The sequence below is a fragment of the Rana temporaria genome, chromosome 7, assembly GCF_905171775.1.
Source record: "Rana temporaria chromosome 7, aRanTem1.1, whole genome shotgun sequence".
Taxonomy (NCBI): domain Eukaryota; kingdom Metazoa; phylum Chordata; class Amphibia; order Anura; family Ranidae; genus Rana; species Rana temporaria.
This window is the reverse complement of record NC_053495.1, coordinates 95087807-95112130: the sequence shown is the minus strand read 5'-3', so window position 1 is coordinate 95112130 and position 24324 is coordinate 95087807. Positions and strand designations below refer to the sequence as shown.

The 24324-nt window shown below is 42.4% G+C and overlaps 1 protein-coding gene across 8 annotated transcripts in view; it reads right to left on the bottom strand.

The window, feature by feature from the left end:
- Positions 1–237: 237 nt before the first annotated feature.
- Positions 238–24324, bottom strand: part of RBFOX2 (RNA binding fox-1 homolog 2) — a 204114-nt gene continuing 180027 nt past the window's right edge. For all 8 annotated transcript variants that reach the window (XM_040359679.1, XM_040359681.1, XM_040359680.1 and 5 more), the window contains 2 exons: positions 16539–16611; positions 238–451 (listed from right to left, as the gene is read on the bottom strand). In XM_040359679.1, the coding sequence (XP_040215613.1) occupies positions 407–451; positions 16539–16611 (118 nt within the window). In that variant the 3' untranslated portion in view covers positions 238–406. The remainder of the gene's footprint in view (positions 452–16538; positions 16612–24324) is intronic.

Here is a 24324-nt window from a genome sequence, read left to right as displayed (position 1 = left end):
ATGTATATATAGACACATACATACACACACACACATATATATACACATACACACACACATACACACATATATACACACGCATTTTTAACACAGTTAAAAAATAAAAAGTAACAATCTTTGGAACAAAATGAACACAAAAAAAAAAAAAAAACTAAATGCAGAAATAAAAAATACAGATTTCAAAAGTAAGCTGAGGTATAAAAAATGTCTTTTGTGTTTGTTTTCAATATTTTTCAGTTGATTTCATCCATCTTACGCTGCCAGAAAATTCCAAGAGGAGATTTTCACTGTAAGTATTGCAAAAGCCGGGCCTCGTGAACTTTGATAGTTGAGAGAAAGGGAAACAGCAAATGGGGAGACGGGCAGTTTTGTCCAGATTTTATAGGAAATAATTGTTTACGTCACTTCAGTACGGAGCAAATCGGCTGTAACCGCCTCTGTATAAGCTCGCCTAGAAAAGGGGGAAAAAAAAAAAAGTTTTGTTCATTCTCAATGGAAGTAGAACATCTTACACGTGAATTTAAGTGACAGTAGCTTCTCTTGCATGCATATCAGTAGGAATGCCAGCCTAAAAAAAGAAAGCAGCCCCATTTACTGAAACTTTACAGCCGAGGAGATGACAGTAATGAAAATGATTTAAGAGCTTTCAGTCAAGTAGCCAGGACTTTACAGATGTTCTACATAAGCACAGACCTACATATATATTTTAGGTTAACAGATGTGGCAACACATTAAACATGCCATTTAAACCAGCACAAACAAAATTTATATATACATAACTGCTATTGAGTGCATTGCATTTGCACCTGAATAATGAAATCAGATGCTCATACACAACACAAATTACGCAAACACTGAAGACACAGACATGGATTTTCTGGCAAGTATACGTACATTCACACACAACCAAGTTGAGATTTAAAAATTATTGTAGCATGTTTATTTTCCCTTAATTTATCTGCTGTACATAGCAAGGGAGAACTGTACACAAATAGACTAAAGTTCCGTGCTTAGCTTGTACCCTTAAAGCCCAATTCCGGGCAAGAGATCAGCAATTTAAATTGGACCCCCACAAGCTGATTATCCTCATGCTTAGGGGGTGATCTATCTTCCCTGAAGCCGCACTTCTCAATATCCTTTGACCAGTCTCGGTGTTGCCCCTCTCAGGAAAGGTGGGGGGCAGAGGGTATTTTAATTCATCTCCGATCCAGTTCTGCTTTAAAGGTGTGTGTAAAAGGTGCCTTCTTGCATCCCCATTAACCTAACATTCTTCCTCAAAGCATCCTGATAGTCTTCCTTTTTTAAAGCTTAATAGCACATACCAAAATGCTGCTTGGGCTTCATTAGGTCATGAAGTGGTATGGTGTTTAACGTAAAACCAACCTGCCTCTTCAAAAATGACAAGTATGTGCAGACACTTGTGCTTGCCTTCATATTAAACAGCATCATTTTTACTTGTTAATTACGTCATAAAGACATGAGTCGATGGTCATGGAATGCCAAGCCCCATGCTTACTGGAGCCATTTTGTAATGTGGCACGGCTTTAGACTTTTTCCTTTCAGATGATACAGCATTTGTCAATTGACAAGAGGTATGAAAGCTTTATGAAAATCATTGTTGTGTCAGGTTTTCATCTAACTTTCCTCAGGTTTGCTCTGACAATACTAATTGTGTGTATGCTTTTATCGTGGCCAGCTAAACCAGCTCTATTAGTAACTGGACCTGCATTAGTACAGAATGTGCTTAATATTTTTTGCTATGGCACTTTGTTCAAACCTTAACCCAAAGCCAGCCAAAACTTTAGAATGTGAAAGGGTCGGCTCATGTGTTATTACCATCTGTGTCCCTATGGGGAAGATTTCTCCTAATGAGGCCAGTAATGATGAGAAATCCTTTAAAAGGGACAAAATAAATACAATTTTGAAGTGACACTAAACTCATTCTCAACTCAAAAGTACCTTCTATTGCTCTCAGCCCACTCCAAATTCTGTTTGCTGCTGCTGCTGCTGCTGCTGCTGCGATAGATTCCTGGATAAACCCACTGTATGTAGGAATGCTGCCACCCTCTCTTGCTTGCTGCCAGGATGGACTAGGTAAATTAGGATTTGTAGTGTGCATAGAGCAGTGCTCATTCAACTAATGTGCACTACTCATTTCACACAAATGGAAGTGAAAAAAGAAAAGGAGGTTCGAGAGCTCTTGCGGGAGGTAGCAAAAAAACAGTGGGAAATAATTTAATGAAAAATGGACTACAGAGCCATTAGGGAGTGGATGTCAGGGGATTATTTTTGGAGAAAGGATATGGTTTAGCGTTGCTTTAGGCAGAGCAAAAAAAAAGTTAGAACGTACCACAAACTTTTTATTGTGGTTTGCTCCTTCTGGACTTGGTGACAACTAGGGTTGGCTCCGATACTAGTATCAGTGCCAACACCTAGCATTTGCATGAGTGCTCCGATGTTTGACCCGCTCCTGGACAGTCAGGGATGACTGGTGCTGTGGTGGGGGAGTTACAATCACCCATCTTCCTGTGTTGCTTTCAATAAAGCATCTGACATCCGCTTCTCCGCCTCACCCCCCGGGGTGAGTGTTCGTAACTCCCCTTACCAATTGTCCATGACTGTCCCCTGTATCCTCCTCTGGTCCCCCTCCATGTACTCCTCTGTGTTCTTTGTGTGCTCCAGTCCGGTCCCCCCCCCCTTGTGCTCCTCTGCCCTCCCCGTCCCAGATCTGTCAGGATGGAGAGTGGAGAAAGGAGCCAATATATATGTCATTTACTGGCTCTTTCCTTTTCCGAATGGACAGGACCCCTGACATCTCACCAAAGCCCCCACAACAGGGTTGATAAAAAAAAAAAAACTGACAGGCCACGCCTCATCAGTGCTGCATATTAGTGCCACTGTCACACGACATTAAAGAAAATAATCAGTATCGGCAAGTACTTGGGGGGAAAAAAAAGCATCGGTACTTGTACTCCATCTTTAAGAAGTGGTATCGGTGCAACCCTAGTGACAAGCAATCTCCCCCATATATAGTAGGGGTGTCATGGGAACCGAAAGTGGGAAAACATCACAACAGGGACACAAAAAAACAAAAGAAAAAACAAAACAAAAACCTATATGGGACGTGTAAAGCACTGCAATGATCTATTTAAAGCAGTAGTTCCCCCTCCAAAAAATGTTTACCCCTAGATTGATGCTCATTTTGTCTAGGGGAATCGGCTAGTTGTTTTAAAATCGACGCTGTACTTACCGTTGTAGAGAGCGATCTTCTCCGCCGCTTCTGGGTATGGGTCTTCGGGAGTGGGCGTTCCTTCTTGATTGACAGTCTTCCGACAGGCTTCCGACGGTCGCATCCATCGCGTCACAAGTAGCCGAAAGAAGCCGAACGTCGGCGCGGCTCTATACGGCGCCTGCGCACCGACCTTCGCCTACTTTGGGAAAATCGTGACGCGATGGATGCGACCGTCGGAAGCCTGTCGGAAAACGGTCAATCAAGAAGGAACGCCCATACCCGATGACCATACCCGGAAGCGGCGGAGAAGATCGCTCTCTACAACGGTAAGTACAGCGTCGATTTTAAAACAACTAGCCGATTCCCCTAGACAAAATGAGCATCAATCTAAGGGTAAAAATGTTTTGGAGGGGGAACTACCGCTTTAATAAAATTACAATCATTTTAACAGTAAGGTCCCTCAGTAAGGGCTGTCCAAATCAGGTCCACCTGTCAGTTTTTTCAGGCAGACCTGATTGAACCCTGCATTGTCCTATATGGCGCAGCAGATGTTCGCAGTTACATCGACCGCCATCCGATCCTGTCTGTCAAAAACAGACGGCTGGTGGTTCTATTTTCCATCCATCTGGCGGATTGGATGGGAACGGAAAGGCGACCCATTTAGATCAGATTGCCCTAAAAAGGAGAGCGGGACTGCCTGTGCGGCTCAGCAGAGATCAGTGGAAAGATCCTCCGCTGAGCAAGCAAATTCTGCATATCGGAGGAGCCAGTGTGAAAGGAGCAAATGCTAAAACATACTATACATGCACATGACAGTGAATCAACATAAACACCTCTAATGTGAGTCTAACAGATGTCAAGGTAATCAGGAGTTATGGTTATAACTTATTAATACCTTGACATAACTATAGTTTACTAGTTATACTATACATGTAAGCATTATAATGCATGCAAAAGAAAAGCCTATTTTAATCATGTGGGATTTAAGTAAAATTGGGTATACATGTACATTTTTTTTCCATTCAAGCTGAGGGTTAAACAAAAAAACACCACAAAAATATGACAGATGGCCGCATCAACACGTTTCTGCAGGGATCTCTACCGCTGTTCTATTGTACTCTGACTGCAGGGAATCTCGCCAGAACACCCAGGGCTAAAGCAATTGCAGGTCTATGTTTTGTAAAGCATTGCCTCCAGAATTTCCACTAGATGTTCATCGTAATCCATAAAAAAAATCAAGGTGATTTTGGGTTCCGTACAGCTTGATACCTTTGTGATATCATAATTCATGTACATGTGATAGTTTCTTAATGCATCAAGATGAAAAAACTTGTGTCATTGACCAGCCCCCCATTTTACTCACCTGAGCCTGTTCATTCCCACGCTGGAGACGCGCCCTTCCTCTCTGGCCAAGGTTCTTGGCTCTTGTTTGGATAGATGTTTATTTAATAAAAAAAAACAAGGGTTTACAACCCCTTTAAAAGGAACTAATTGCCAGACCATTGTTCCTAATTTTTACGAGCAGTCTGACTGGAATGGGACCAGCAGATTGGAGAAAAGCCAATGTAGTTTCAATATTTAAAAAAGGGCCAAGATACATCCCTGGAAATTACAGACCAGTTAGCCTAACAATAGTATGCTCGCTCTTGGAAGGGATAAGGGGACTACATACAAGATTTTAGTAATGAAAACAGTATCATTAGCCCGTAGACGTTGTGTATCTGTATTTTGCAAAGGCATTTGATACAGTTCTCGGTAAATGTTTACTGTACAAACTAAGGTCTGTCGGCATGCACCATAGGGTGAGTACATGGATTGAAAACTGGCTACAGGGGCGAGTTCAGAGGGTAGGGATAAACGGGGAGTACCTCGAATTGAACTGTGTGGAAAGTGGGGTTCCCCAGGGTTCTGTCCTGGGACCAATCCTATTTAATTTATTCATAAATGACCTGGAGGATGGGATAAAACAGCTCAATCTCCATATCTGCAGACGATACCAAGTCAAGCAGGGCAATAATTTCTCCACAGGATATGGAAACCTTGCAAGAAGATCTGAACAAATGTGTTGAGCAACTACATGGCAAATGAGGTTTAAAGGGGTTGTAAACCCTCATGTTTTTTTACCTTAATGCAAGCTACTTCAGTAGTGAGAAATTAACATCCTGCACTCACACCTCAGATAAGCCCCAATTCCTGCAACTCCACACCTCAGATCACTGTCCCCCTGCACATCTGCCCCACCACTGTACCCCCCTGCACATCTGCCCCACCACTGTACCCCCCTGCACATCTGCCCCACCACTGTACCCCCTTTCTCATCTGTCCCACCACTGTAACCCCCTGTACATCTGCCCCACCACTGTAACCCCCTGTACATCTGCCCCACCACTGTATCACCCTGCTCTTCTGTCTCACCACTGTATCACCCTGCTCTTCTGTCTCACCACTGTATCACCCTGCTCTTCTGTCTCACCACTGTATCACCCTGCTCTTCTGTCTCACCACTTCCCCCCCCTGCTCATCTGCCCCAATGTTCCCCTTTTCTCATCTGCAGCAGTGGGTCTGTGTGCAGGATCATAAGCTGGGCCCCCACAGCTGAGAAAAAAGTGATTGGGGTGATTTTCTATGCGCTGAATAATGGCTGTGGCTTAAAGGGACACAGAGTGCAGGGGTTTAGTAGTGACGCAAAGGTTCAGGAATAATTTCAAAAAAGTTCCCAGAAGCTCAACAGTAATTCTCTTTTGAGATTGGTAGTGGCAACCAAGCAAGTCATCTTCCTCCAGATGGTGGACGGGGCTAGCAGGACTGTGATTGGCTTTAGCAGTGGCCAAGACCAGTCCTGTCTGAAAACATAGACCCCCCTTGGCAGAACTGAACCCAATCTCTTCCCCATCACAAAAGCCGACGATCGTAGCTACAGCAATGTTAGGGAACCAATGTTTCCCATCTTTTACAATGTGTGGGGGAACAGTGCCTTCCCCTCAGTGCAGGTGCGGCATGGGGAATTCTGAAATTGGAATGCATTAGTGTTTCACTGACACTTCCCTGCATTGCTGCAGGGGAGGGAGTCGAGTGCCGGCAAAAGTGGCTTGGTGTGCCGCTTGCGGCACCAGTGCCAGGGGTTGCCTACCCCTGTACTAGAGCATCTGCTCTGATTGCGAGGAGATTCCTTGTTCGGGATACAAACTTCTCTAGCTTGTTGAACCTGGATGCCAAAGATCAACCTCTAGCCATCCCAAACGCTGGCAGATTTCCCAAAACATGTTCCAGTGTAGGGACCATTCCCCCAGGCAGATCTGCTGGTAGCTGAGATAATCTGCCTTCCAGTTCTCTACTCCCAGGATATGGACTACTGATAGAACCGGCACATGTCCCTCTGCCCAGTTTAATATGTGGTTCACCTTCTGAGTTGAATGGCTCCTGGCACAACCCTGGTGGTTAATATAGGCTACTGCAGTGGCATTATTGGACTGAACCCTGATGGGGCAGTCCTGCAGCTCCACCATCCAGGACCATAGGGCCAGACGTACTGCCCGTAAGAAAGTTGATGGGCAGGCTCTGCTCTTGATCATCTCCCCTGAGCTGTGAGCCCCTCTAGGGTCGCTCCCCAGCCCGAGAGACTGGCATTTGTGGTCAGTACTCTCCAAGACACCGGGAGGAAGGATCTTCCCTTTTGCAGTTTCTGATCATGCAACCACCAGCTTAGGCGTGCCCAGAGAGATAAGGACATGGGGTAATCCAGGGCTTGTGCCCTTCTGTTCTAAGGCGACAAGATGTTTTCTGAATAGACCTGGAATGGAATTGGGCATAGGGAACTGCCCCGAAGGAGGATACCATCCTTCCCAGAAGACTCATACAGAGCCAAATGGAGGGTTGCCTGGTGTCCCTTACCTGATCCTTGAGGGCACAGATCTTTACTGGTGGCAGATATACCCTTGCCTGGACCGTATCCAGGATCTTACCTAGATACTTTAGGACTGAGCTGGTCTCAAGGCTGACGTTTTGGTACTTATGACCCAGCCCAGGTTTTCTAAATATCGCACTGTGCAGGCTACACTGTGTTACAGGGCCTGTAATGAGTGAGGACTGAGCAGGAGGTCATCCAAGTATCCAAGCATCAATATTCCCCATGGGCCTTAAAAGACCCAGTACAGGTGCTAGGATCTTTGTAAACACCTGGGGTGCTGTGGCAAGCCTGAGGGGGCAGTGCCACAAACTGGAAATTTAGTTTTTCTACTGCAAAATCGCAGGAACCTCTGAGGAGGATGAAAGATGGCTACGTGTAATTACGTGTCCTTGATACTGATGAAGGCTAAGAAGTCTCCCATCTGGAGCGAGGCTACTACTGAGCGGACTGACTCCACCCTGAAGGATTGGATTAACAGATGTTGGTTTGGGGATTTTAGGTCCAAGATTGGTCTTATGTCCATATTTAGTTTTAGAACAGTGAACAAAACTCTGCCTCTTTCGGACACCGGAACCTGTATGATAACTTCCTAATGCACTAACTGCTCTAGTGCTTGAAACATTTTTTTTTTGGAGGATTCGCAGGAACCTTTGAAATCTTTGAAACCTCCGTAATTCCAGCTTGTAACCGCGGGACACTGTTGAGGTCACCCACTCGTCCTGCACCACTGTTCCCCAAATGTCTGCAAATTATGCAGCCTTCCCCCCAAACCCGAGTGGGGGCGTCCCCTCAAAAGGAGAGCTTTGTGCCAGATTTAGAAGAGTTCTGGACAGTGTTTTTTCTGGCCCTGCGGTTTTGCCCCTGGCTTTAGCGCCCTGTTGGCGAAACTGCCTTGGCATTGAAATACCTGAGGAAATCCCCCAGGTTTTAAATGAGGGACACCTGGTCCTTCTCTTTACAGGAAGTAAAGAACTCTTCCGAACAAACATTCCCCATGGAATGGGAACCCTGCCATTAACTTCTTACAGGGAAGCTTGGCTGATTGAATAATAGGATTCCTTCCACTTGTGCACAGATTTTTTTTTATATTACTATATAGGATCAACTTGAGGGAAAGTTGACAGATGTATGTATAGTTTGTAAATATATATAACCAATGTTTTGACCATTACTGCAAAGCAAAAAGCAAAGCCAGCTTAAGTGCTACGCAATGATTTGCACTGAGAGAAGGAGAGATACAAATGCTTCTCTGACTCATTGGAAACAAGGCCAAACCATCACAGGCCCCATATCTGTCAAAATGTCAAAAAAAAAAAAAAAAAAAAAAAAGGGCAGGGATGTCAAAGGTGGCATTTGCACTGTTAAGCTCCAATTCAGAAGTGCTCTGTGCAAAGATCTGTTGGTGAATAGAGGAAACACAATTGTGTGAAAGGGCCCCAACCATGACACATTTTAATTGTGGCATTATATCAGGCCATTCAATTTAAGGAGATGAAGAGCCAGCAGTATATTTGGAATGTAGAGGAACAGTTCAGAGTTAGAAGATTGACAGCACATCCACATGCAACTAAACTCGGCTCAAAGTGGAATTATACCTTTCTTGCATAAAGTATAATTTTCAACATCAGACTCCATCAATTAAATTAAGAGTTTTGTTTTTATATTAATCAGGGAAAGGGTATTTTTTTTGTGGTAGGTGACAACTGCACTCCCATTTCTTATACAGGCATTACAAGGACACGAAGTGTGATGTGAAAAATGTCATATAAAGTATATATTGTATTCAAATGTCTGAACTATGCCACAATATATTCAATGCAACGTACTCTTATATGGAGTAAAAAGTAAATCTGCCCCCCAAAAGATAATTTCAGATTAGCCAATGTTGCAAAGTTGAACCTCTTGAAAATGTCTTATATTCTATAGATGAGCTCTAGAGTCTGCACACCCGCTGTAGCCATCATGAGTTGGTCACCCACTTCTGTTTATCGCATATTATGAAGGATGCAAGAACATGCAAAGTTGGGCAAAACACCCAAACAGAAAGTGTTAGAGGGATCTCACTAAATAAAACAAAAAAAAAAACCGCATAAGTAGTCAGGTCACCAAGGTTCATCTATATCAAAAGATATATTAGTATTGGGTGGACTAACCCCTAATGTCATAAACCAACTATACTACAATACAACTGTGCCAACAAATCACCAGTATAAACCTAACTTTCCAAATTAGTTTTTTTTGTGCCAGATTTTTGGCTGTTTTGAGTAGTGTTGGACAGGCAGGCACTGGATAGTTTTAGTAATTTAAAAAGAGTACGTAAACCCAACATTTAATATTCCTGATATGTGCCTGCTGTATCATGTACCTGTATAAAAAAGTATCTTGTATTTCCTTTGTGTTAAATCCCTGATGTTTCAGCCACCCCCCCGCACTGGTGGTTTCATCAATGTGCTGTTGCTTCTTCTCCTCCCCAGCTCCTTTGCCGCAGAGAAACAAGGGAATGTGATCACTTAGAAAATGGGTGAATACATTTGTTATGTCTACATACAAATAATTTGCCTTTCATTTTAAATGGGTTTTACAAGGTGATCATTTACAATCAGATTACGTGTATGCAGTATGTTGTGAGCTATGAAAAGCAAGTCAGTTGAAAAAACATTTGAAACATATTCCTGATTAAAAGATGGCTTTTTAAAGGATTAGACGGAGTCTGATGGTTTTTACTCATCTATATCTGAAGTGAAGGATGTGTAATATTTTAAGATCATCTCTGTATGCATCCGATCTACCTAGAATGTCAGATGATTTCACCATAAATGTATGTGGTTCTAGAACACATGGGATAGATGTATGCCAATGGGATTTGTATTTGCCATGGGATGGATAACACATCCTAAAAGATTAAAGTGATACTATAGGTTAATTTGTTTTTTTAAGCAACATGTCATACTGTATATACTCGAGTATAAGCAACGTTTTTTAGCCTTTTTTTAGGACTGAAAATACACCCCTCGGCTTATATTCGAGTCAGTGTACCTGAAGGGCTGCGAGCGTCCATTGTTTAAAAGTCGCAGCTTCCCCCTGGTCCCTTCTGTGATAGGCATTTCCCAGCAGACACTGTGTTCAGTGTTCCGACTATCACAGACGTTCTGTTGTCCGAGGATGAAAAGATGTCCATGATTGGCGGAACACCGAACACAGTGTCTGCTGGGAAACGCCCATCACAGAAGGGACTTTCCGTTAACTGTCAGATGCATAGGATGCATTAAGGTGAAAAAAACACAACGGTTTACAAACCCTTTAAGTTTACCATTGGCTCATAGTACATTCCAGAATGCAGGCTCTAGCTCCAGTCATGCTGCAAAAATTAGTCCAAAATGGTGGTCTGTGTGGCATTTCATGTTGCCTTTATGAAGCCTGCGCACTGAAATGTCACACCCAGAATTTGCTGCAGTGTGAGTAGTCTTTACCTTAATGTCTTTCTCTTGTTCCAAAAGTCTGCTGCTATTGTTTCAGAGTGTGTTTAAAATGGTATGTGATTTTTGCAGGTGTGGCTACAAATGAGGATGCAGTGTCCGTAGGCTGTCTCAGGATTTTATTTAAAAAATCTGGTAACCTCAAAGATGGTAAACTGCTGCACACACCAAGACCCTGTCCACATTAGGTGATTTGGGGCAGAATAGCCACAATGCACGCTTAGGTGGCATTCTTAATGGAACCCCAATCACAGTGTAATTTTGCAGTGATTGTCACGTGACAACACTTGCGTTTTAAAATCACACAAATCTTGTCGCCAAAAAAGGAACACTATGCGCAACACACTAAAACGCATGTAAATGGTGCTTTTAAAAAATAAGATGGGAACGCTAGTTCCTACCAACGCGAGATCTGAGTGGGGCAATACAGACACTCTTCTGGGAATATGTAGAAGGCAGAATAGGTGAATACTTGAAAATAAGACCCTTTGCCCACTTTGAACATCTAATGTCTACCGGAACAGTAAAAATATCTACAAATGCATATATTTAAAACTTTGAATCTAGAAGCAAGAACTACCCACTTTCCATGCAATAGGTGAAAAATCACAGAAACAGTCTATTCTAACCAAAATACAACAGCCAGTCAACTTGGCAGAGGCTGACAATGTGGAAGGAAGGGGGTAGGAAACCATGCTGTGTTTTCTCATTTTGTGTGTAGGGCAATGAAAAAGGGCAAACAGTGAGCAGATAAGCAAAGGAGAAGGTAAAGAAAGGTTGTAAAGCATTACAAAGTATACATGTGTGTTATACACTCCATCCTCCAGTTACTGCAGTAACCTAGGATTCAAGAAGAAGCACAGTGAACAAACAGCGACACACCACACTGAGGAATACAGAAAAAAATTAGATGGGATTTCTACTAAAACTTTTTTTCACATTCCTCAATTGATAAGATGAAAGAAAAATAGTAAGACCTTGTGTTACATGGGCTTTAGCTTGTATATGAGTAGTGTACAGCAAGCTTTTACCAGCTGCTTTGATAAAGTTTTAAAGGGGTTGTAAACACTCTAGGTTTTTTACCCTAAAGCAGCGGTTCACATGTTTAATTTATTAAAAGTCTGGAGCTACAAAAAGTGTAGCAGCTGACTTTTAATAAACACTCACCTGTCCCGCGGTCCAGCGATGCGGCCGCCCGGAGCCTCGCTCCTTCCCCCTCCTCTCCACCGACGCCATCATGGCAACTGTGGGCACCCAGCCGTGACAGCTTTTGGCTTCATTAAGGTGAATAACCTTTTGTAGTGCAACAGCCCCCCAGAGCCCCCCTTTTACTTACCTGAAAGCTCCAGCCACCGTTATGGGTCCTCAGACTGATAGCAGCGGAAGCCATTGGCTCCTGCTGCTATCAAATCCAGTGACATAGGAGTCTGGGCGGGTTCGCACCCTGCTGTCTATGTCAATGGTCGCAGCAGTAGGACTCGGGAGCATGCTCGCATGAGTGCCCCCTTGGCAAGCGGCTCTCCGAAGGGGCACTCGAGAAAAGGAAGAGCCAGGAGCGCTGCAGAGGGAACCCAGAAGAGAAGGATCGGGGCCATTCTGTGAAAAACTCTTGCACAGAGCAGGTAAGTATGACATGTTTGTTATAAAAAACCCTTTAAAGGTTCATTCACGTTATTGGTTGCAGGATGTTAAAATCCCCCAGTTGAGCTGCAGGGGCATACACATGGGGCAGCCATGATGCTCTGCCTCGTGACCTGAATTCTACCCAGTTGCTTTTAGCAGGCGTACCAGCCAAGTGCTACCCATTTAAGAGAAGAGGGCTACTCTGCAAGGCCCCGCAAATGTGTGCAATGCGCATGGTTGTGGCATGAGTGTGGCATGAGGGGTGCAAGGGGCTAAATCAGATGACGAGGAGGCAATATATGCCTCATCACTGACCGTCAAATGCTCTGAAGAGTGACCTAAATGCGTATCACTCTTCAGAGATCAAAGCATGAGTGAACAAGCCCTAAAATAAAGTTTTAATCTAATTTTGACTGTCTTTTAAAGTGATACTAAAGGTTCAATTTTTTATTTTTATTTTTTAAACATGTCATACCTCCACTGTGCAGTTTGTTTTGCACAGAGTGGCCCCGAACACTGTCTTCTGGGGTCCCATGGCAGCTCTCGCAGCTCCTCCCTACATCAGATAACCCCCAAAGAGTAGCGCTCTCCCAGGGGGTTACCTTGCGGGTGCTTACCCGAGTCCAGCATTTGGCATCCATAGCTGCCCAATGCAGGACTCGGCGTCGCCCCCATCATTGGATTTAATTGACAAATGGCAGTTGAAAGGCAGCTGAGAGGTGATAAATTGCCTGTTTTAAACACTGCAAAACACTGTTGTGGTGCAGCTCCATTCACTTGAATGGGTCAAGTAAAGGAGCTGTACAGACCCAAGAGGCTGCAGGTTCTTGGCTCAACCGCCTTTTATCGCCCCCCTGGCCACCCATGTGACCGAGACCATAAACATTATTGCTTCTGGGTTTCCCTGGAGCCAATTTAAAGGCTTTCACAAAGTACGCCAAAAGCTCTGCAAATGCTTCATAAAAGCTTGCTGTACACACTTCTGTTAAGCTTTCAAACTGAGGATTGTGTAAACAAGACCTAAGAATTAAAACAGTTTCTGCTGCTGTGTAAATACTATCTAGGTGAACATGAAAGTCTAGACAGATTAGTCTGGCACTAGATAAATGCAAGCTGGCATCTCCAGCTAACAAGATGACAAGGTTGATGCAAATTCTAGCAATTGTTTTTTATACCCTGAACCCATCCACTGAATTGTGAATGTTTTCAGCCACATTCATCCACTCTGATGTGACCGTCATACTTCTGCTGTAACCACAACCCAGACATTGATTACTTATCCTAATCTTTCATCAGTTACAAGAACTCTGAAAATGTATACCAATAGATTTACTTATTTTATTGATGCATTAACCTAGGGCCTTGTTCAAAGACTTACCATAGCGTATTTGCCTACACGGTAATGCACAGGTGTTCCATGCATCCCTGTGCAGGCAAGGGATCCCATTCATGTCACTTGGAATGCAAACAGCTGCATGGACATAGCAGACCGTGTGCATTCTGGACTGTGCACTCACACAGCTTCAGTGTCCTTGCAGCTTGTGTCCCAATTGACGAGTGGCACTACCTGCACAGGGATGCATGGAACACTGAACACAGACCTCGCACAGACGTACTCCATAGTACATCCATATAACAAGGCTTTAAAAGGAATTTTGGCATTAAACCCTTAAACGAATTAGAAGGGGACCAGGTTTACATTTACATACATTTGTATGTAATGCTTATGTTTTGAATGCTAATTCAGCAAGATCAGTATTGTTTCGTAGCTTTAAGAAATGAATATATTTAAATCAACTCTGCATTCTTTTTTGAACAAATTATGAGCTTGATTTAATTCACAAAAATAAAATGTTGTGGCTAAACTACTAAAAAAAAGCTACTAGTCTAAATTGGACTTCCTAAAATTTCACACGATTATCGACTAAGTTAGTAAAAGGATAATTGTCTTGTAACTGAAAAATCCCTGTAGACATCCAACTTGTGCCAGTAAACAAAATACCTATAGGATAGATAAAAAAATAAATAAAACCCACGCATTTCACATCAGTTGTTGGCTTCATGAACATGAAGACTACTGAAGCAGCTCTAAACCCTTTGGCTCCGACACTAAATCTAAAGTGTCAGGATCAAAGTAAAAACGAAATAGGGGAAATACAAATCTTTCCATCCATTTGGCTGCATAGTTCTAATCCAAGGCTGAATAGTGAGTGTTGCAGAAAGCTTTTTGATAAACTGCTTGGATTTTTTATTTTTAAAGAAAATCATTTATATGCCCAGTTTGGTGAATAAGATATTTTGATTATAGTATATTTACAACTATGCAATATGTTTCTACTGTACATAAATCCACTTGCATCATTTCAAGAAATCTGCACAGTCATTCAGTATTCATGGAATACATACATCTATTCATATCAGTCCCTGTTCCACAAATACAATATGCGTACAAGCAGCAATTTGGCAGGAAGCCAACTATATTAACATGTTTTAGGCTTATGGGAAGGTACCAGAACATAGGCAGCTCATGCAGGTACAGAGAAGAACATTAAGAGCCCATGCACACCGGGCATTAAAAAAAAAAAAAAAAAAACGCTCATATAGAGCTTTTTTTCTACAGGAGATTAAGAGCGTCTAGGGAAGTTTAGGAGCATTTTGCTTTTTTCTGCCACAAAATTGCTCTCAAAAATACAAAAACAGAAGAGTTTATTTTCTGTCTTAAACACGGAGCTTAAAATATGCCTCTAATCGCCCTAATGTGCATGGACACATAGGACAACATTAAGCTGCTTCTACAGGCAAAAACACAAAGCTCCTATAGAAGCAGCATTTTTTAAGCCAGCGTGCATTGACTCATAAGTGTCACCAGTGTTCTAGATGAGATTTAAACCCAGGACCTGGTCTGTCTCTTATCAGAAACAGTTGGGTTTATATGGGTAAATGAAGACCTTTAATGTATAGAAGAAGGGCCTACATGTAAAAAATGGAGGCAAAGTAAAGCTTAAAAACAAATATGTATTATAAAGCGGTCAACTACTTATGTGACCACTTTTTCCATAATAGTGCTAAAGTGCCTACAACACAAGAAAGTAGTAATTAAAGAAACTAAAGTAACTTTTTTGGCGAGGGATATAAATGTAAAGGATAAGCTTGGTGTAAATGTTATCAATGTGTAATAAATGCTTCCATGTACAGTTTGTAAATCTATATGTACATGGCGGTAGTCATACGCTCACTACATACACAGGATGCGCTTCCTGCTTTGTAGTGCTATCCATCCATCATTTCACAAAATAAAGTTTAGAGATCCGACGACCCACTGAATATATTATATATTAGCCCCATAAGAACAAAAAGTTGAGCAGGGAGGCTGCAGTGATTCCAATGAAATACAGCTACCTCTCTGGTGCTTGGATCTACAAATCTCTACATTTAACACAATTATAGAAAGCATGTAAATTTTTTAGGACACTTTAAGAATGAATTTGAAGGCAAGCGGTGCAACAAAAAGTTACTAAAACTATGTGAAATACACCATCTTTAGAGTATCCATCTTTAGAGTATCTTTTAAAGTATGATTCAGGCTTCAACCTCTACCCCATCAACAGAAAAAAAAAATGATAGTATTTATTATGAATGAATAAAAAAGTAAAAAAAAAAACAAAAAAAAACAAGGGGGTAATTCTACAAAAAAAAGTCAATCAACTACACATGCTCTATCCAGATGAGACTTTAGTCTTTATACACTAAACTATAATTCACATATAGATATTTTAAGCCATGTGACTTGGACATCACTGCTGGAAATAACATTGCTTTGGTGAATAGAAATTGTTAAAACTTTGCAAATTCAGCTTTTGAAGTTATTATGAACCTCCTGCCCAAAATAGAAATTTCACTATAAATCCAGATTTCTTCTAATGTAAAAATGTAGGACATGTAATACTTCAAGCACTGAACTGTGTTAAAATGGTGGAAGATGGCGACACTGTACATCTTATTATGCAAAGTATGATGTGTATTACTTTATTAACATGGTTTTAGAGGTATGCCATTTCTAGGTTTTTCATTTGTCAACAAAAATCCCTTCTCTTAACCCTTTGTAATTACCACTAAACCTTGACAGAATGTGTGATCCGTTAGCCTAGCAGCATAGACCATAACCCACAATCACATGAACACAAATACATCAACCGACTGAACACACAAATACAAGAAGACAATATAGTGAAGCATTTTTAAAAAGTAATTTTGTCTCAAGCTGATTAACATCATCATTTGAGAAGAGCCTATTACTTACCACAGCTCCCACTCCGTAACTGGTAGCAGGGGCCAAGGCATGATATGGGTCAGTTGTATATACCCTTCCGTATCTGTTGAGAGAAACATGCAATGTTAGAGTGCACATAAGGGATTCATAAGACTGCAGAAGTCCACCACAATAGTAACACCATACGGTGATCAGTAAGCAGAGTATCCAGATCTGTTTTCAGCTAATGTTGGGTGCAACGAGCCAACACATTTCTTAACTAGACTACCAGTTATCAATGGATTCCAAAAGAGCGAAGGATTAAAAAAAAAAAAAAAAAAACGGATAGCTAATTAAACTGAGAACATAGTCCCGATTAGGCTGTCCCCTGATATTGATGAAAATGATGTTGGGTTATATTTTAAAAGACAAATTAAATCTCTAAACATTGTGCTTCATTCAAATTATATATACTGCTTATACACACTTTGAAAGGAAACATGTTTTATCTTTTGCCTGTACAGACTTAAAGATGGCCATAGCTGGTGCGTTTTTTGGTTGCAGGAAAGAAAATGGCTCAATTCTCTCATCAACACTGACTGTGTTGATGGGGGAGCGGTCCTAGCTCAAGGTGATTACTGCTAGCAGATGTAGCCTGCAAGCACATGAAAAATCCAATATGCTGGTTGTACACAAGTCGATGGATGGATCTACGTGGGTACAATCAGCCTGCCCATACATGGTTTGAATCTTAACTAGGCCTCGCTGAACTACCTGAGATTCCAACTGTCTATATCTGGCTTAACAGTTTAAGACCCCTTTGACACTGAAGACGCCCTCGTAGTAAAGTGCTGCTCGTTTTAGCTTTACCGCTTTTTGGCTGCTAGCAGAGCACTAACCCCAAAGACGGGGTTAAATACACCCATGTTGCAGCGCTTTCCAAGCATTGTACATTCATCCCAATGCGTAGTTATATTTGGAAGTGCTAAATACATCGCTCCCAACCTGCCCCAAAAGATGCTGCTTGCAGCACTTTTCGGAACATCCCGCAAGCGCACCGTCCGAGTGTGAAAAGTCACACTTAAATGAATGGGAGGCAGTTTTCAGTCGCTTAGCAGAGGCTAGTTCCAGCGCTATAGCGCCTGAAAAGCACCACAGTGTGATACAGAAGATAGGGGCCGATAAAAAGGTGAGGTCAGTGGAGGACAGCCAAGAACTGAGCAGGGGAACAAAAGTAAATAAAGTGGAATTACATTTATTGGCTCACATGATAGTTTGTAGTATATAGCCCTAAAAATGAAGAAACAAAAAAGGATGATTTGCTTCCAACATTGATTTCAGTTTAACAGTTTTGATGGCAGGTACGTACGTTGTATGGACCCAATGGCAGGGGGTAACGCACACAATCCGGTGGCTGCAGCCTACGGGAATGTGTGTAAAAATGATATGCAGACTCCTGCTGCCTGCCATCTGCGGGCCTGGGATGTCCATGGCGGGTGCCGGTAGGTAGAGGGGAAGGAGAAGAATGGACACATTACATCGCTTCTCCCCTTCTTTCGACCCAGAAAGCAACATCACTTCCGGGTCAAGCTCTTGGTGTCCCCGACTCGATTTGCAGAGAAAGGATGTTTTGCAATGCTATCTGCATTGCAAAACATTCCGTGGAGTACAGGGGAGACATGCAGGGTCTTTCAGAGATCATAAAATTCCCAAAAAAAGAAAAAAAAAAAAAAAGTTACCCCACACACATAACCCCCCCCCCCCCCAAAAAAAAATACATTTTTGTGGCCACGTTAAATATAGCTGCGTACGCCAAAGTGAGAGCAATAATTCTAACACCAGACGACCACCGTAAACGGATACCTATATGGGCCCTTTGAAGAGTCGCCCATAGAAAATATAGGGTAGTGAAGTTTGCGGCCATTTCATGGGCACATGTAAATTTAATTTGGTATTTACTTGATGTAACCTCATCTTAAATTTTACCAAAAATGTGGGTAATTTATTGTGTTTGGAAATTGGTAAGTCTCGCGCCAATAAAAGTTAAATAAAATAAAATTAGTATTAAGCCGCTCCCCAAAAAATCTGTGTATCTGAAATATATAGTGACAAAAGAAGGAGGGTAGGGGGCGCTAGATGAAAATTGTTAAATTACTAGTAGTGCTAAACGTCATACATATAGTGCATATTACATAAATAAATGAGTATAAGATGACTTGATAGAGTCACGTGAAGTAAAAAAAAGTCCAATCATAAACTCTACATATTGTATAAATGCAAGTAAAAGTGCAATATTCCAGTGATTCCACCAATTCTTTGTACAGAAGTCCTTGGTTAGTTTAAAATATATTGTTGCGTGCTGCAAACAAATCCGCTGTGTTAAGTGTCCACCTTCACCCACTATAAAAAAAGGATCACCCGACGTGCTCAGAATAAGGATGGCACCTTACCAACAGTTGTTGACCCTTTTGTTTAGAAAGAGGTCAATTACAGCTTGTTAACACAAAGTGTACTGCTCCATGCAATTCAGGGATTCCTTATCAAACGACCATATTCCAGTATCAAACCATGGGATAGAAGGATGAAAAAGAGGAAGGGCCGCAATAGTATAATTCCATTTTTAATAAAATAAAAGTAAAAACACAATGCCAAATGGCTCCTTTACTATTGGCGGTGCCTGTATCCTGGCACTGAGGCTGCAGAGCGTGTTTCTATATGGAGAGATGTCCCCCATAGCTGGAGAAACTGGCGTGCGTTCCACCACCAGAAACCAGCTGGACCTGAAGTTCGTGACTGTGCGTGACCAGGTTCCGCCTCGACGTACGTTTCGTGTGTTACGTCATCAGGAAGCGTACTTAATGTCATGCTACACTGTACCCAAACAACATTTTTATCATTTTGTTCCCACAAATAGAGTTTTCTTTTGGTGGTATTTGATCACCTCTGGGATTTTTATTTTCTGCTAAAAAAAATTAAAAAAAGACCGAAAATTTTGAAAAACAAATGCTTTTTTTGTTTCCGTTACAAAACTTTGTAAATAAGTAAGTTTTTTCTTCACGGATGAGCATAGATGGGGCGGCACGGATGGGCACAGATGGGGCGGCACAGATGGGCACAGATGGGGCGGCACAGATGGGCACAGATGGGGCGGCACAGATGGGCACAGATGGGGCGGCACAGATGGGCACAGATGGGGCGGCACAGATGGGCACAGATGGGGCGGCACAGATGGGCACAGATGGGGCGGCACAGATGGGCACAGATGGGGCGGCACAGATGGGCACAGATGGGGCGGCACCGATGGGGCGGCACCGATGGGGCGGCACCGATGGGGCGGCACCGATGGGGCGGCACCGATGGGGTGGCACGGAAGGGCACAGATGGGGCGGCACAGATGGGCACAGATGGGGCGGCACAGATGGGCACAGATGGGCACAGATGGGGCGGCACAGATGGGCACAGATGGGGCGGCACAGATGGGCACAGATGGGGCGGCACAGATGGGGCGGCACAGATGGGGCGGCACAGATGGGGCGGCACCGATGGGGCGGCACCGATGGGGCGGCACCGATGGGGCGGCACCGATGGGGCGGCACCGATGGGGCGGCACCGATGGGGCGGCACCGATGGGGTGGCACGGATGGGGTGGCACGGAAGGGCACAGATGGGGCGGCACGAATGGGCAAAACTGAGCAGCAGCATTTTATCCCAATACCCAATTGCAGTCAGGGTGCCATGGCCTAGCCTGTAGAGGTCTGTGCGTCCCTCTAAGCATATGTGTCTCCACTAGAGCAAAGTTTCTCAACTTCAGTCCTCCAGTACCCCCAACAGGTCATGTTTTCAGGATTCCCCTCAAATGAAATGACTGTTACTTAGGGAGTACTAAGGCAGAGAAACTGATCAAAACACCTGAGCAAAATAATGGAACAGCCTTGAAAACATGACCTGTTGGGGGTACTTTAGGACTGGAGTTGAAAAAAATTGTCCTATGGGACCTCAGCATGAACAAAGATGTTTGGCCAGATCTGGTGTGATCTCCACATCCATGGTTGCCATAAATCCTTCCCTGGCCAAAGTTGGATCATGCAACAACTGCCTCCTCCTCATCATTGTGTTCTTGCAAAGGTAACTTATGTTACATATATGTGATAATACAAGAACAGAGAGCTGTGCAAGCAGCCAAAAAACAGTCACTTGAGATAAAATGCTATTTTTTTTGCCATAATGTCAACTGTAAAGTACCAAAGACCCATTCATTAAAGTGATTGTAAAACCTATTTTTTTTATACTAATTTAAGATAACATGTAAAAAATGCACCTACTCTTTGCAATGGTTTTGCACAGAGCAGCCCCAAACCCTTGTCTTCTGGGGTCACCCACTGCCACCTTCTCTTCTCGGTCTGTCCCATAGCAAATTGCTATAAGTGCAGAATTGCATGTTCGATCCTGAGCAGACTGTTCATCTATTGGCACACACGGCACTACTCGGCCCCACCCCCTACTCACAGGATTTGACTAAAAGCAGCAGTAGCCAATGGCTTCTACTGGGCAGTGGTAATTTCATTGACAAAAATATTTGTTGACTAAATGAACAGTCATTTATATAGGGTAAATTTACTTAAATGGGTTTAAATGATCTAACCGTGTAGGAATCTGTAGTGTGTCTTGTCGTTTTTACGGCAGCAGGTCGGCTCCCCTGCGCGAGAGCCCGTAGCTCTACGTCGGCTCTCTCGCAGGCCACCGGGGGCGCGCGCCCCCGACTCCCGTGCCCGGCGGGCGCAATCGTCGCCGGGCACCCGCGATTGCTCATTACAGAGCGGGGACCGGGAGCTTTGTGTGTAAACAATGTATGAACAGAAGATCAGTGATTTGCCCTAGTGAGGCCACCCTCCTACAGTTAGAACACACCCAGGGACATACTTAACCCCTTCCCGCCCCCTAGTGTTCACTGCCAGTGGCATTTTTATAGTAATCCAATGCATTTTTATAGCACTGATCGCTATAAAAATGCCAATGGTCCCAAAAAAGTGTCAAAAGTGTCCAAAGTGTCCGCCATAATGTCGCAGTACCGGAAAAAAAATCGCTGATCGCCGCCATTACTAGTAAAAAAAATAATAAAAATGCCATAAAAATACCCCCTATTTTGTAAACGCTATAACTTTTGCGCAAACCAAATAAACGCTTATTGCGATTTTTTTGCGAAAAATATGTAGAAGAATACGTATCGGCCTAAACTGAGGAAAAAAAAAAGTTTTATATATTTTTGGGGGATATTTATTACAGCAAAAAGTAAAAAATATTATTTTTTTTCAAAATTGTCGCTCTATTTTTGCTTATAGCGCAAAAACTAAAAACCGCAGAGGTGATCAAATACCACCAAAAGAAAGCTCTATTTGTGGGGAAAAAAAAATTGTTTGGGAGCCACGTCGCACAACCGCGCAATTGAATGAATGAATGAAAAACGTATATAGCGCGGCGAAAAGCAAACTAAATCGCCTCTGGGCGCTTGTTGTTCCTTTCTCCTTTGATATCAAAAGAGCTGAGTTTTGATCTTTCTTCTGAAGGCAAGGTGGTTCTCCTCCAACAAAATGCTGGTCGGTAAAGCGTTCCATAGTCTGGGACCTTGGAGCGCAAATCTTCTTTCTCCTTTGGACTTGAATTTGGCTTTGGGTATCTGAATCAGATTTTGGTTGGTGGATCGCAGAACGCGATTGGAGTTGTGAGCTTTTATCTTTTCGCATAGATATTGCGGAGCCTTCCCATGGATGCACTTATGCGTCAGGCAGAGTGCTTTAAAAGCAATTCTGTCTTTTACTGGCAATTGTCAGTTAAAGCGACGCAGTGCCGAATCGCAAAAAGTGCTCTGGTCTTTGGGCAGCAATATGGTGCGGGGGTTAAGTGGTTAATATGTGTAATAGCATTACAACCAATAAAGTTTACACATATATATATATCTATATATATATATATATATATATATATATATATATATATATATATATATATATATATATATATAAATGTAAACTTTATTGGTTGCAATGCTAATATATATATATATATATATATATATATATATATATATATATATTTTTTTTTTTTTTTAAGTTGCACTTCTGTTTGTCAGGAAAAACATTTTGTTTATGAAACTAGATTTTTACTCCAGGAGTATATGAGTTTGGCAATTCTAGAGAAATGCTTAAATAATGCATTACAATTTAACTAAACCGATTATATTTTAGTTGACTAAAATAAGACAAACCAAAATTCAGATGACAAATGAAAATTTAGTCAAAAGAAAAAAGGACTAAAACTAAATCGAAATTTGACATCAAAATTAACACTACTGCCGAGTCTCCTGTGAGAAGAAAAAGACGAAAGAGCTGCTGCAGACAGGAACGGTGCTGGATCTAGATCGGGCTCAGGTAAACGTTAAGGCCCCTTTCACACTGGGGCGTTTTTCGAGCGTTATTTGAGCGAAGCCTCATCTGCAATCCTAATGTGCTGGTAAAGCACCGCTAAGACCCTAAGGTTTTAGGGCGTTTTTGCAGTGCCTCAGTGTGAAAGGGTAAGGCGTTTTTACAGCGCCCAAAAGCTGCTCCAAAGATGCTGCTTTCAGTGTGAAAGGGTCCATTGAGATGCATGGAGAGCGTTTTATGAGCATTTTTAACAGCGCTATTTTTAATGCTAAAACTATGTGAAAACGCTTCAGTGTGAAAGGGGTCTAAAGGGTAGCAACATTTGAAAGTTTTTTTACCTTTATAAAAAAGAATGCATTAAGGCTTCCTGCTGATTGAAATATTATTAAATGCCTGGACACCCTTTAGGTATGCATGTTCCAGGAGGGGAGCTGGCCAATGAAAGACCTAGAATTCAGCTATGAAGCCTGCCATTTAATTAACTTGATTACATTCCATCAGAGTTTTTTTCGGATCAGGACAGCTCAAGTCTGTCCCATCCAGTAGCCAGCAGGAAGAAAGATGCTCATCACTAAATTTACATTTTTCAACTTATTAGGCCTCGTACACACGACAGAGTTTCTCGGCAGAATTCACCGAGAAAATCGCTCAAACTCGGATTCTGCCGAGAAACTCTGTCGTCTGTACACTTTTGGCTCGATGGAGCCGCCGAGGAACTCGTCGAGAAAATAGAGAACATGTTCTCTATTTTCTCGTTGTTCTATGGGAGAAGGCGGCCCGCCGAGCTCCTCGGCGGCTTCATCCCTGAACTCGACGAGGAACTCGACGTGTTTGGCACGTCGAGTTCCTCGGCCGTGTGTACGGGGCCTTACTCTTAAACAAGTTCAACTCTTGTTATATTTTACCTCCCTCTCGAACCAGAAATGTTGACATTTCCACTATGGGGCCTGTTTATTTTAGCACTATCTTTGTACCCAAAATAGTGTGCTTTTAAATAATGGCAAGCTGGGCTTTTAGCAATATTTTTTATCAAATCCATAGACAAAAACGACATTCTATTTTGATTTTTTTTTTTTTTTTTAGAAAGTAGTCTTCGTGTCAATAAAAAGCATGCCAAAGTTTTTGGCAAAAGTTGATTTTGTTCCCAAATATGCGCATTAAAAAAAAAATGCCCAAGGATGTAATTGACCAAGAATGATTGTTTTAAGTAAACTAGGCTATTCCTCTTGTTATCAGAACCAGAACCTTTAGAGGCTGTTGTAAACCCTTACGGCAGCTGTGAATTTATTTTTTTACTGGAAATTAGACTTGAGGTGGTCAGTTCCTATGACAATCCCTGCTTTTTTGATTGGCTGAAATGATCATGTCTATCCCTTTCTATTGGAAAGGAGCGGTGGAGGAAGGGGGAGGTCAAAGTA